At 36.2% G+C, this 13,275-nt stretch overlaps 1 protein-coding gene and 1 long non-coding RNA gene across 2 annotated transcripts in view; one reads left to right on the top strand and one right to left on the bottom strand.

Annotated features, from left to right (window-relative positions):
- ror1 (receptor tyrosine kinase-like orphan receptor 1) overlaps positions 1 to 13,275 on the bottom strand; it is a 139,163-nt gene that overhangs the window by 17,513 nt on the left and 108,375 nt on the right. The window contains exons 3-4 of the mRNA XM_059571016.1: positions 8,636 to 8,923; positions 7,431 to 7,467 (exon numbers count right to left, since the gene is read on the bottom strand). Of these exons, the coding sequence (XP_059426999.1) occupies positions 7,431 to 7,467; positions 8,636 to 8,923 (325 nt within the window). The remainder of the gene's footprint in view (positions 1 to 7,430; positions 7,468 to 8,635; positions 8,924 to 13,275) is intronic.
- The window catches only part of LOC132161174 (uncharacterized), a 410,674-nt gene that overhangs the window by 316,040 nt on the left and 81,359 nt on the right, over positions 1 to 13,275 (top strand). The window lies entirely within an intron of this gene.

The raw sequence follows: 13,275 nt of genomic DNA, 5'->3' as shown, positions 1-13,275 counted from the left end.
AATCAATGTCTTGTGAAGTGAAAAGCTGCTTGTTTAAATAAAGAAATCCATCATTAAGGCATTCTAACTTTAAACCGTCACTTCTGGCCAAAATATCAGTCCATAATAACCAGTGAAAAAGTCTATCCCACAGCACATCAACATTCACCAACATACTTGTTCAAAACAGTTTTGGACTGTTTTTGCTTGTAAACAGAACTTGATCAGAGCACATTTCTCTCCTGATTCAGACAAGACTTTTTTATTGGTGAAAGCAATAAGATGGGGGACTTATATTTTAGCTGAAAGCAATAGTTTGAAGTTAAAAACTTCCAATGATGTTTTTTTAAATCATGTTTATTATGCAAAATGCACTGTTTTTCCACATCACAAGACATTAACTGATGGACTGGAGTCATGCTTTTATCACCTGCTTGAACTCTCATTCACTGCAGATGATCCATTGGTGAGCAACAGATGTAATGCTAAATTTCTCAAAATCTGATCCGGTGAAGAAGCAAACTCATCTACATCTTGGATGGCCTGAGGGTGAGTACATTTTCAGCAAATATTAACTTTTTGGGCGAGATATTCCTTTAAATTGCATTAAGTTATTTTAAGTACTTTATGTTAAGTACTTAAATGGTCAAATCTGTGGTGCTTAGTGAATAAGACAGGGTATTTGCTGAAGAGACACAACTCTGATTTCACACTCAGTGTGTGTCTAAGTGTTTGAATAGATGTGGGTGTGTATGCATCTGCTTGTGTGAAAGTTATAAAGCTGAATCCTGACACCACTGTTATTTACTTCATATGTTATTGCGCGCTACGTGAATCTACATTTGTCTGCCAAAAAAGCGCCTGAAGTTCATGCTGTAATCAGTGTTGGCTCAAAGAATTGGCACAGCAACACTAAACTGACAACATGAATCATATAATCACTAAGCAGAATAAAGAACAACCTTTATCCAAGAAAGCTTCTCCACCATGTTTTGATATGTGCTTGCGATTTGTCACACCTTATGATTTACAAAGGCAAAGTGCATAGATCATAATGCAAACACGGCTGTTTAAATGACAAGAACATGCATGTTTAACACAGCCGGTGTGTTTTTATAGAGAGTGGGGAACCTTGAGTAATTATGCATTACTCAGCTTACTTCCAGGTGTAGGAAAACATAAGAACTCCACATAAGCCTCGGGAACATCAATAAATATGCTCACTGTACACAACTGTCTCTGCTTTCCTTAAACATGACCTATTTATCTCTGTCCATATCAACGGAACAAATCATTATACATTATATATATCATTAAACTATCTTCACCAAGACATTATTTCATAACTTTAGCATATCCAAAGCTGTAAAAAGCATTAAAACCGAAAGGAACTTGCGTTGCAGGTAAGGGGTTATCCATTTGAGAGGGGCTCTGGGAATAAAGTTCATGCTCTCCCAATAAAAGCAAATTTACTGGCCCCATGTCCCTCTAAAAGTAATGGGAATAAGACATAACTTATTCCCTCAGTGAAAAGAAGAGAGAAAGAACGCGTTTCTAAGCTTTCATTCATATTTACAGTTGTGTGTCCAAACGTGTGTCCGCTGTAGCTCAAATGGAAAAAAATCTGAAGTCTTTGGCTGCCAGACTTTGTTCATGGAAAAACATGAGGAGAGGGTTCAGGGCACAGAGTCAATAGAAAAAGGAAAGGCAGAAGACGGCGAGAGAGAGAGAGACTGGGGACACTCTGAATACATAATATATAAAATATAAAATAAGTATAAAATATCATGAATCCCTAGTTCAAAATGCCTCATTTATTCATTCAGAGGTACAGTAGACAACCTGATAAAATTACAATTGTATTCTTTGATTTTAAGCATTTTTTTTTAATAAACTGTACATTATACTTATACAAGTTATAAGAACCAACCTCCACATACCCTTGATATGGTTAACTGAAATGCAAATATTTTTGTCTGTGATGACCTAATATCAGCTGGCATATATTAACAGACTATTAAAATAAAGATAAACAGGCTGTCTATGGCGGGGCGGTGTGGTCTGCTGATGTAATTGAGTGGTAGAGGTTAATATGGCGTCATATGGGGTGCTGGGGGAGGTATGCTGACCCGCGCTGCTTGCCCTGAGACTGGAAAAGAAGTTTTGACGAAAGGTCAAGATCAAGTTACAGACTGCACGTCTGCCATAGAGCATACCAGGTCAAAGGTCGTATACCAAGAGACTCATATTAAAGCTCCAATTTTCAGTCAATCAACACTTAGTTAAAAGAGCTCCATAACAAGCTAGAGATTTAGATCTCGACTGAGCCTGTATCTGCTTGCATGGTGCGCTATAGTTTTCTGCAGTTATTATAACCTATTTTGAAGCTACAACAACAAGTGCATTTTGGTCAGGTTAGCAGAAAAATTGTACATAGTGGAATAAATGTTGAGCAAAAACATTGTGGGGAAAAAAAGCATTAACACTAAGTATATTAAAATGGGGACCAAAAAAAATCTTAGTTATATTTAACAGACTGTACTGTATATACATTTATGAAAGCGTCACAATAAAAAATGAATCCGGTAATTAAAAGTTAAACATTATAAAATAGGAAATAAAGTCACACAGTGATAAAGTCATAATGGTTATATATAACATTACAGTCATATGATTTAAAGTCACCATTATTTGGAATCAAGTCGTATGCAGTTTTGAGATACAAAGTTCCGATTTATAGACAAATTAAGCCGCATTTGTGAGATAAGTCAATTACAAGAAATAAAGTTGCAATTACCTGAAACAAGGTCACAATTTAGATAATGTCAGATTCGCAATATTGTTTTTACTCTGAGGTGAAAAACTGACTTCCATATATATATAGTGACCAGATCTAAGGGTAATATGTCCCATTACTTTAAAATGTCTGTGATGGGGGGAAAAGATAAAAGCCCATGAACTTGCAGTAAATCTGAGCTGTTTCTACAAGTTCTGTAACTCAAAGCATTATACAAACAAGCTGCTACCTACTTTCATAACTTTACAATTAAATTACTGTCCATAACAACACACCACAGTGACACAGTGCTGAATGACCGAATACATCTTCAAATGCTTTAAGAATCAAATAAATCACATCTAGGCTTTAAGATCAATCAAAGAAGTTATGAGAGCCCTATGTTAAATCCTTGCTGAAACGGAGAGCTCTCTAAACCTGAAGCACTTGAATAGCTTTCAGAAGTATTACTGTAGTCGTTACTCAAAAGCAGTACAGGGCACCATTAAGATGTGCTCCTTCAGACAATGCTGAGGCTTCTGGGATAACTCCAGCTCCCGTACCCCAATAGCCCAGCCTTGAACGAACAATGGTCTGGAGTTTGTTAAGACCAGTCCGATCCACCATTCAGCAGGCCAGCTAAAACCGCAATTGTAAAAAAGCAGAATATCTCGTTTTTAAATGCTATTTTATTTGAGAAAAAGTTTCCCTTTCAAACAGCTGGGAAAACTTTAACAGGCTTGACAAGCCGGTGATGGTAGTATTAATCTTTTCAAACAGGGAAAAAGGGGATTTTATAAACAACCTTGAAGAAATGTGGGGCCGTCTATGGTTCAAACGCCTGCTATTAAAGAATTCTGCTGACGTTTCATGAGACCAGCAGCACAACTGCATTGTGTACATTAAGCGGTCTCTTCATGCTAAAATTATAGTAAAGAAATAATGTCTATTAACAGTACATTAATTATATTTTGATAAGGATAACCTCAGCAGCTCCTCAAGTATTATTTATGTGCATCACTTTCAACTGAAAGTCACACAGCTGATTCTGAAAGATGCTAGTGAAAATTAGAATCAGAAATTTTAGAAATTGTAGTAGGACTGTCCTTTTAAAGGCCTGTAACTGAAAAACACCCAAACATTTATTCTTGTAGCTTCATTACATCACAGTTAAACCACTGATATCACATGGACTATTTTAACAATGTCCTTACTATCTTTCTGGGGCTTGAAGTGGTAGTTGTGTTGCTGTCTATGCAGGGTCAGAAAGCTCTTGGATTTCATCAAAAATATCTTAATTTGTTTTCCAAAGGTTTGGAATGACATGAGGGTACAGAATTAAATTTTTTTAGGTGAATCATCCCTTTTAAATTATAAAGTTTGAGAACTACATTTCTAGGAAATACCAGTAAATCTTAAGCTATGAAAGCTTTTTTTGTTTTCGTTTTTATTTTTTTTGTGGGATGCTTCAATGAAGCACAGGGAATGTTGCTTGATGAGTCATTTATCTCCCTGAAAAGTATGTTCTTGCCTATTAAATTCTTCCTTCCGTGCTTCCCAAAAACATCAATAGCATAAATGAGTGAGAGAATGGCGAAAGAGGTGTGATGCTGAGACCTCTCTCCCTTACAGGATGGCTGACATTTGGGCCAGAACAACAGTGACCATTGTTTCGTCTTTCAAGGTTCATGCCCATTCCTCATCCATGGTGTTCGATTACCTCCTTTCCAGGTGGTCCCCATAAAAAAGGCAATTTTAAAAGTGAGAGGCAGTGAAAAGGAGAAAGAAAACATATTGCATTTATTAAAAAGTCTATGAATAAGGTCTTCAGTGTGAGCAATCATGATGTGCAGCTGTGGTGAGCATCTGAAACGCGCTAGACACAACAGGGGACTGTATATAGACGCTGCCCCTACCTGCTGTTTTGAGACCAGCTCACCTTATTTAAGCCCTTCCGCTTACAAAAGATGAAGCAGAGTTAACCTCACATTACTGAATCAAAGCCAAATCCGCCCTCATCAAACAACCAACCTCCTGTGTCATAAAGGGCTCATGGGACTCCATTATGGTCAAATTTTTAAAGTGATAGTTTACCCAGAAATGTACATTCTGTCATCATGCCTTTCAAGACCTGTATGACTTTCTTTACTCTGTGGAACATAGAAAAGGATATTTTGAAAAACAGTATGTTTCAACTATTTTTATTCATTGAATGAAAGTCACAATTTTGAGACAAATTCACAGAAAAAAATAATCAATTATGAGAAATATAATTGTGAGATAAGCTGCATTTACAAAAATAAAGTCACAACTGTAAGATATAATATCACAATTACAAGAAATATAGTTTCATTAGTGCTACATAAATTGCAAATATGTGACCCTGGACCACAATATTTTTGAAAATCTATTTGAAAATCTGGAATCTGAGGATACAAAAAAATCGAAATATTGGGAAATCTGCCCAAATGAAGTTCTTAGAAATGCATATTACTAAACAAGAATTAAGTTTTGATATATTTATATTGATATAACAAAGTCACAATTGTAAGTGAAGGATATTTTATCAGGCTTTAATACTCAGATTCTTTCAAAACTACATTTCCCAGCACTAAACCAATAGTTTTCAAAATGGTAAAACCTTGCTTATTATAAAGTTTGACAAAAACACGATTCCATGCAGCTAATCTATGAATGTGTCACCTCATTCTTTCCTTTTTGTGCCTCATCCCTTTTACCCTGCCATTCATTGACCTTTTGCTCTTTAGACATCAATACCCCTCCACACTTTCTCTCATATTTCCTCTCTTCCCCACTACAAGGCCAGTTTAAGACCAGCTGTGGCCAGTTCAGCTCCAGTCTTTGCACTGACACCAGGCTTGCAAACACGCTTCTGCTCTGGAGTTCATTTAAGGAAGAGTTTCATTAGAGTCCCAGCCACAACTCCTCACAAGGGACACCTTCTCCCCACACTCTCTTTATCATGTACTGCTCACCTGGTACCTGACACTTCAATATGTATCGAGAAAAAAAGGAGGCATATAAAGGAGAAAAAGCGTAAAGAAAAACAGACAGCATACTGACCCTTTTCCTCTTGATGGAAGCTGACATTATGACTTTATTTGATGATGACACTAATGGTTACCAACAGGCCAACATATGGCTCAAAGCAATCTCTGTGCACCTCAGTGCAATGACGGCAGCTTGTCCAAAACGAGCCGTGCTGTCGTCTGTACGAGGCTTAGAGGCACACAGACGGGTTTGTGGACTTTAATCAATATTAATGTAATTTGGAGCTCGGCCAGTCACGTCAAACGGTCAGGGGTTCAGTCTTTGATATGGATAGAGACAATCCACAACGCTTAGAAATGAAATCTGCACCACTTTGAGATTTGCATCAGTACTGTAAATAAAAACCACGCGACTGTTATGCTACATAATATAAGAAGATGCTAGTGAGGGCAAAAACTAGAGCACTAAATTGAAAGTATTACAGGGATCTAAAAAATAAAAAATGCTATCATAAATCTACGCTCCCGTGCTAAGTGGCTACAGTAGGTGTTGAAGCCTGCAGCATGGAAATATGGTAAGATTAAAAGAGAAACATCAAGGCAGTGTATTAATGTCTGTAATCTGAGTGGGTTGAAACAGAAACACGTGGTGAGGCCGGTTGTACATTTTAGCACAAACAGGTGCTGGCTGATTTTAATGAAGTTAGACATGCAAATACTGCAGTTCCTACAGCCTTAAACAAGGCACATGCAAGCAATATGGACAACATCTTCATTTGTCTTTGCTAACCTAGAATTGACCAGCTGAAGTTTCTGGAAGGCTCACCGTAAAGCTATAAATCAGAAATGCAAAGAACAGTCTTTAATTGCCACATCTAAGAATAATTCCTAATACACATCTGAAATGAACTATGGGCTCTGCAATGTAGCTTTCATTGTCATTTTTCATTGTAAATCTCAAATGATCTCAACTCTAATGTGACAACAGTGAAAATAGGTTGTACTGAATACTTAAATGCAGTTTGTCAACAGTTTCATAACTTAAAATATTTAATAATTAAATAATATTTAATTTAATAATTAAAATAATTAAATGTAATAATAAAATATACTATTTAAATATGAATTATATACGTCAATAATTATGTGTAATTATTGTATGTCAATAATTTTGTGAAATATCTTTTACAATTTTATTTTCATATTTTTTAATATGTAATTGATTTATGTGATGGCAAAACTAAATTTCCAGTAGTCATTACTTATTCAAATTATTAAGGATAATGTAATGTGTGTCATTAGTGTGGTGCTTAATATTTTTGTGGATACTGTGATACAAGCTTTAGAGGATGCTTTGAAGAAGTGAAGCATTTATTTACATTTTTTGTAACAATTAAATAAAAGGTATGTAAATTGTCACTTTTGATCAATTTAATTCATCCTTGTTGAACAAATTTTATCTTATAGACAAGAGCATGCATTCCTTTTTGTGCAGGTCTACCTCATCCACTCTCTCACACATAAAATGGAAAAGTTTTAGCCAGACAAATCTTGAAGAAGCAATTAAACATTTGCTTATGCAAGTATTTTCCACTTTTGCTCTGTTATATTTAATCAAGGTTTTTAGATGGAGTACGGCACAGAGGAAAGGAAAATGGACTTACGGTGAAGGCCTTCCAGGCAGAGGGGTGGGAGCCGGATCTGGAAGAAAGAGAGAGTGGAGATTTTTAACAACATGTTAGGCACAAATTGCCCACAAAGAAGCACAACACATGCAGCCAATATGGCTCCTTGGCATGGAATAGAGAATAACTACAGTGACCTCATTAGACCTACACAGTTTCTCTGCCATTCAGGGCATCAGCACATTTCAAGGGCCGTCCTTCCAAAAGGAGGGACCACTGTTTTGCAACAGGTCAAAAATTATATGGGGTGTATAATACTTGGAAATTGTTTCTCCTAGGTAACAAAGATATTATTTTAAGACAACATGAAATCTTTACTGAATTCTACTGCTACTTAGATGTTTCTCCAGAGAAAGACTGTAATATAAATAATTTTTGTTCATAAAACTAAACAACATTAAATGGTGAAAATCTGCTTTTCAAAAATTTTATGAAATTTTGTCATTAATTAATCACCCTCAAGTTATTCCATGCCGCAAGACTTGGATTATCTTCAAAACACAAGTTAAGATATTTTTGATGAAATCCCAGAAAGGTAGTAAGGACATTGTTAAAACAGTCCATTTGACATCAGTGGTTCAGCCATCATTTTATGAAGCTACGATAAATACGTTGTGTGCAATGAAGAGAATTATTAAAATTTTATTCAACAATTTTTCTCTTCCATGTCTGTCTTCAACATGCACTCACGAGAGTACCATGACATGTGCACACAAAAAAAACATTCTTGTAGCTTCATAAACTTAAGGTTAAACTACTGATATCACACAGACTATTTTTTAATGTCCTTACTACCTTTCTGGGCCTTGAATGTGATAGTTGTGTTGCTGTCTACAGAGTGTCAGAAAGCTCTCGGATTTCATCAAAAATATCTTTATTTGTGTTCTGAAGATAAACGAAGGTCTTACGGGTTTGAAATGACATGATGGTGAGTAATTAATGACAGAATTTTCATTTTGGGCTGAACGAATCCTTAACAGGGTTAACACAATGCAACCAATGTTGGAATTTGGTTTTCTGGCATTTGTTCCAAATGAGATATAGTCAATACTTAAAAAAAACAAAAACAAGAACTGAGGACCCACTAATGTCTCCTGAGCTAGCAAAGATGAACCTCTGGGATGTGTTTCACTATCGGTCATCTGATTGAGAAATCATCATCGTTAAATTTTAAAAACACTCACCAAACTTGACAAACAGGATTCCTGTGGTAGATACTGTGCCATAGGTGTTGGTAGCCACACACTGAAAGTAGCCGGTGTCTGTGGTGTCCAGGTTTCGGATTCTCAGGCGGGAGCCATATGTAGTGGGCCGGTAAGAGACACGCCGCGGTTCCTGGACCACAGGGGCATCATTTTTAAGCCAGCGGACTGTGGGTGGTGGATTCCCTGAAACGTGGCAATGTAACTCAGCTGTCTGTCCAAGGGAGGTAGTGATGTTATTCATTGGGGCATCCAGCCTTATAAAGTGATCTGAAAGGACAAAGCAGAAAAGTTATTGGAAATGTTGATTCAAGCTAACTTACTCAAATTACCCAAAGAGAATAGGGTTAAAAAATCCAACAGAATGAAGGTGAGCAATAATGACAGTACTAATCCTTTAGACGGCTATTATTTGACATGTAGTAAGTCAAAAGTTTTTCCGAGAGGGTTTTTCCGAAAGTGTTTGTGTGTATTTGTAACTATATTTGAGCATACAATGCGCAACAAACCTCTAAGCTGCCGGTTAGGAATTCTTTACATGATATTTAGCGGTTGCCACTAGGTGGTAAATCATTAGTTTGTCTCATAGAGCTGGATATCGCCAGAGGGGACGTCAAAACCTCTTGAAGCTTCTGGAAACTTCTGTCTCCAGAAAATCTGTCTTGCCAGGCCTACAGCTAACTTTGATAAGGGGCCAGCAAAAACATGACAACCCCCAATATTTCATGAGTGGTGGGAGGGAAATAAAAGTGCTTGCAGTGAGCTCAGCAGATCTGACCCGTTCTGGTCGGAGTAAGGCCATAGAGGGGAATGTTCAAATCTATGGGAAAGTTACACAGACCGTATGTTGAAACACTTTGTGGTGAAGGATCTCAACCAGAATTAGGGTAAGAGTGGATATACAATGGTATGTGTGTGTTTGCGAAAACAATGGGATCTAAACAGTATTAGTAACGTGTGGTTTGAGTGCAAATACCCTTTCATACATTTGAATAGATTATGAAATGTACAGTCCAAAATTAACATCCCAACCAAAGATTGTGATAGAACACACACATATAAACCAGTGAATAAACGAAACACTTTAATGGTATATCATAAAAATGACAATGATACACTTTGTTATACATATGTTGTACTTCTTCAGGCTGTATATACTAAAGTAACACATACAATGGGTTTAAGTTTTAGATGTACAAATGCCTATGAATACTAATGAAATCATCTTGGCAAAAAACAGACAGTCAAAGTTGTTTCATACAAATAATGTTATCCTGTGTAGAGTTCCCTGGGACTTCCTGTGGAGTCATATGATCGGTTTGGCAGACATGCTGTGACAGGCTCTTGATGGCATCCTGACAAGCCCATCTGGTGCAGCCAAGAAGCAAAGAGTGAAAGTAAACTTTTCCTCTCACTCAGCACGGATTTACTATGAGCATATCAAACATACAGTACAGTCCAACAATCTGTCAATATACTTACACATGATTAAAAGAGTCTTATAGACCAGGGCATTGGGCAGTGACTAATTACTATTACAAACTAAATAAATTACTTATATATATATGAATAAATAATGCAGTGCAAAAGTGGGGTTCCAAAAGTAAACAAACAAACAACAAAAACAATTCCCATAGAGATTTCAAATATTTCAAGAAAGGTATATTTTATTTTATACTTTTTATTTATTATTTATTCCTTAATTGTTTTTTATATAAATAGCTATATTAAACTGCTGTTTCTGATTCAACTATGCCATTCACTATGTTTCAGGAGATGAGTAGTTCATTCCTCTATTGAAGAGAATGTTTTATGTGTTTATTCAGTCACACAGGTATATTTGTAGCAATAGCCAAAAATACATTCTATGGGTCAAAATTATTGATTTTACTTTTATGCGAAAAATCATTAGGATATTAAAGGCAGGGTAGGTAATACATTTATAAACAACTTTCTTCCAAATTTGTTTAAACTTTCTATATATATCAATGCATAATTAAAATGTAAGTACTCTGATAAAAAGAGTATAAAAATCGAGTGACTCTAGACCGTTTAATCTGTATTAAACACAGCTCATTATTTCCAATCGGGACGAAACACAGGATTGGCTTAGGCGACTGTCACTCTCTCGCAACCATGGCAACCAACCTTTTGCCACACATGACCTGCCCACTTGCGTGCGCACGTTTGATTTGAGGAATTCAACAGGCACGGATCCTAGGAATACCAAAACAATGGCAGAGAAACAGCAAGCAAAATTCACAGTACCGGCCTATGCAGTTAGTGAAGGCAAACCAGGAAAAAAAGGAAGGCAGTAACAGTACAAGAAAAGGCAATGAGCAAAAAGTCTTTGGATAAACAAAGAAATAAAACGTGAGTTAATATCGGCGTGGCTTTCCAGCGATGGCGAGAACTGAGGGAACTCAAGGGGCTGAAAAGTGACTCCTTGATGGCTTTATTTCTGCTGGACAGGTAAATCTTTCTTTTTGTATTTTGATCATACATATTTTTTTGTTTATTTTTTCATGAAGCATGTGTCATTACCACACGTAGCTGCGTAATATAGCTAACATAACATTACTTAGCGAGCAGTAGTAGAGGCTTTGGAAGGAGCCCAGAAGGGAGGGGGTGGAGTGAATGGAAATAATGAGCTGTCTTTAAAACAGTCGTGAGAGGTCTACAGACACTCGATTTTTATACTTTTTTTTTCAGAGTACTTACATTTTAATTATGTATTGATATATAAATAAAGTTTAAACAAATTTGGAAAAAAAAGTTTTTTATACATTTTTTACCTACCCTGCCTTTAAGTGAAGATCATGTTCCATGAAGATATTTTGTAGATTTCTTACCATAAATATATTAAAACTTAAGATTTGATTAGTAATATACATTGCTAAGAACTTAATTTGGACAACTTTAAAAGTGATTTTCTCAGTATTTTGACTTTTTTTTAGATTTTCAAATAGTTGTATCTCGACCAAATACTGTCCTATCTTAACAAACCATATATTAATGGAAAGCTTATTTATTCAGCTTTCATATGATATATGGATCTTTTATGACTGGTCTTGTGGTCCAGGGTCACGTATAAAATTATAAATAATAATGGTAAAACTAGGAAATACTAACTTTTGATTGACATGTTATGCCACATTTTTATACTTTTTTTTTCAGAGTACTTACATTTTAATTATGTATTGATATATAAATAAAGTTTAAACAAATTTGGAAAAAAAAGTTTTTTATACATTTTTTACCTACCCTGCCTTTAAGTGAAGATCATGTTCCATGAAGATATTTTGTAGATTTCTTACCATAAATATATTAAAACTTAAGATTTGATTAGTAATATACATTGCTAAGAACTTAATTTGGACAACTTTAAAAGTGATTTTCTCAGTATTTTGACTTTTTTCCAGATTTTCAAATAGTTGTATCTCGACCAAATACTGTCCTATCTTAACAAACCATATATTAATGGAAAGCTTATTTATTCAGCTTTCATATGATATATGGATCTTTTATGACTGGTTTTGTGGTCCAGGGTCACGTATAAAATTATAAATAATAATGGTAAAACTAGGAAATACTAACTTTTGATTGACATGTTATGCCACATTACTTCACTAAAGTCTGAATTTATAGTGGTAGGAATACTTCTCCTTCCCAGTCTCTTCAAATTCAGTGGCATCTACTCACAGGAGGTCAGAGTCTGATGCAGTGCAAGAAATTTGACGAGAAAATTAATAAAAGTACAGTCGTTGCCAAAAGTTTTGAGAATTACATAAATATTAGTTTTCAAAAAGTTTGCTGCTAAACTGCTTTTAGATCTTTGTTTCAGTTGTTTCTGTGATGTACTGAAATATAATTACAAGCACTTCATACGTTTCAAAGGCTTTTATCGACAATTACATGACATTTATGCAAAGAGTCAGTATTTGCAGTGTTGGCCCTTCTTTTTCAGGACCTCTGCAATTCGACTGGGCATGCTCTCAATCAACTTCTGGGCCAAATCCTGATAGGAACCCATTCTTTCATAATCACGTCTTGGAGTTTGTCAGAATTAGTGGGTTTTTGTTTGTCCACCCGCCTCTTGAGGATTGACCACAAGTCTCAATGGGATTAAGATCTGGGGAGTTTCCAGGCCATGGACCCAAAATTTCAACATTCTGGTCCCCGAGCCACTTAGTTATCACTTTTGCCTTATGGCACGGTGCTCCATCGTGCTGGAAAATGCATTGTTCTTCACCAAACTGTTGTTGGATTGTTGGAAGAAGTTGCTGTTGGAGGGTGTTTTGGTACCATTCTTTATTCATGGCTGTGTTTTTGGGCAGAACTGTGAGTGAGCCCACTCCCTTGGATGAGAAGCAACCCCACACATGAATGGTGTCAGGATGCTTTACTGTTGGCATGACACAGGACTGATGGTAGCGCTCACCTTGTCATCTCCGGACAAGCCTTTTTCCAGATGCCCCAAACAATCGGAAAGGGGCTTCATCGGAGAATATGACTTTGCCCCAGTCCTCAGCAGTCCATTCACTATACTTTCTGCAGAAGATCAATCTGTCCCTGATGTTTTTTTTGGAGAGAAGTGGCTTCTTTGCTGCCCTTCTTGACAC

This window comes from Carassius carassius, chromosome 17 (assembly GCF_963082965.1).
Source record: "Carassius carassius chromosome 17, fCarCar2.1, whole genome shotgun sequence".
Lineage (NCBI taxonomy): Eukaryota > Metazoa > Chordata > Actinopteri > Cypriniformes > Cyprinidae > Carassius > Carassius carassius.
The sequence above is the reverse complement of the archived record's forward strand: the minus strand, read 5'-3'. Positions and strand labels throughout refer to the sequence as shown.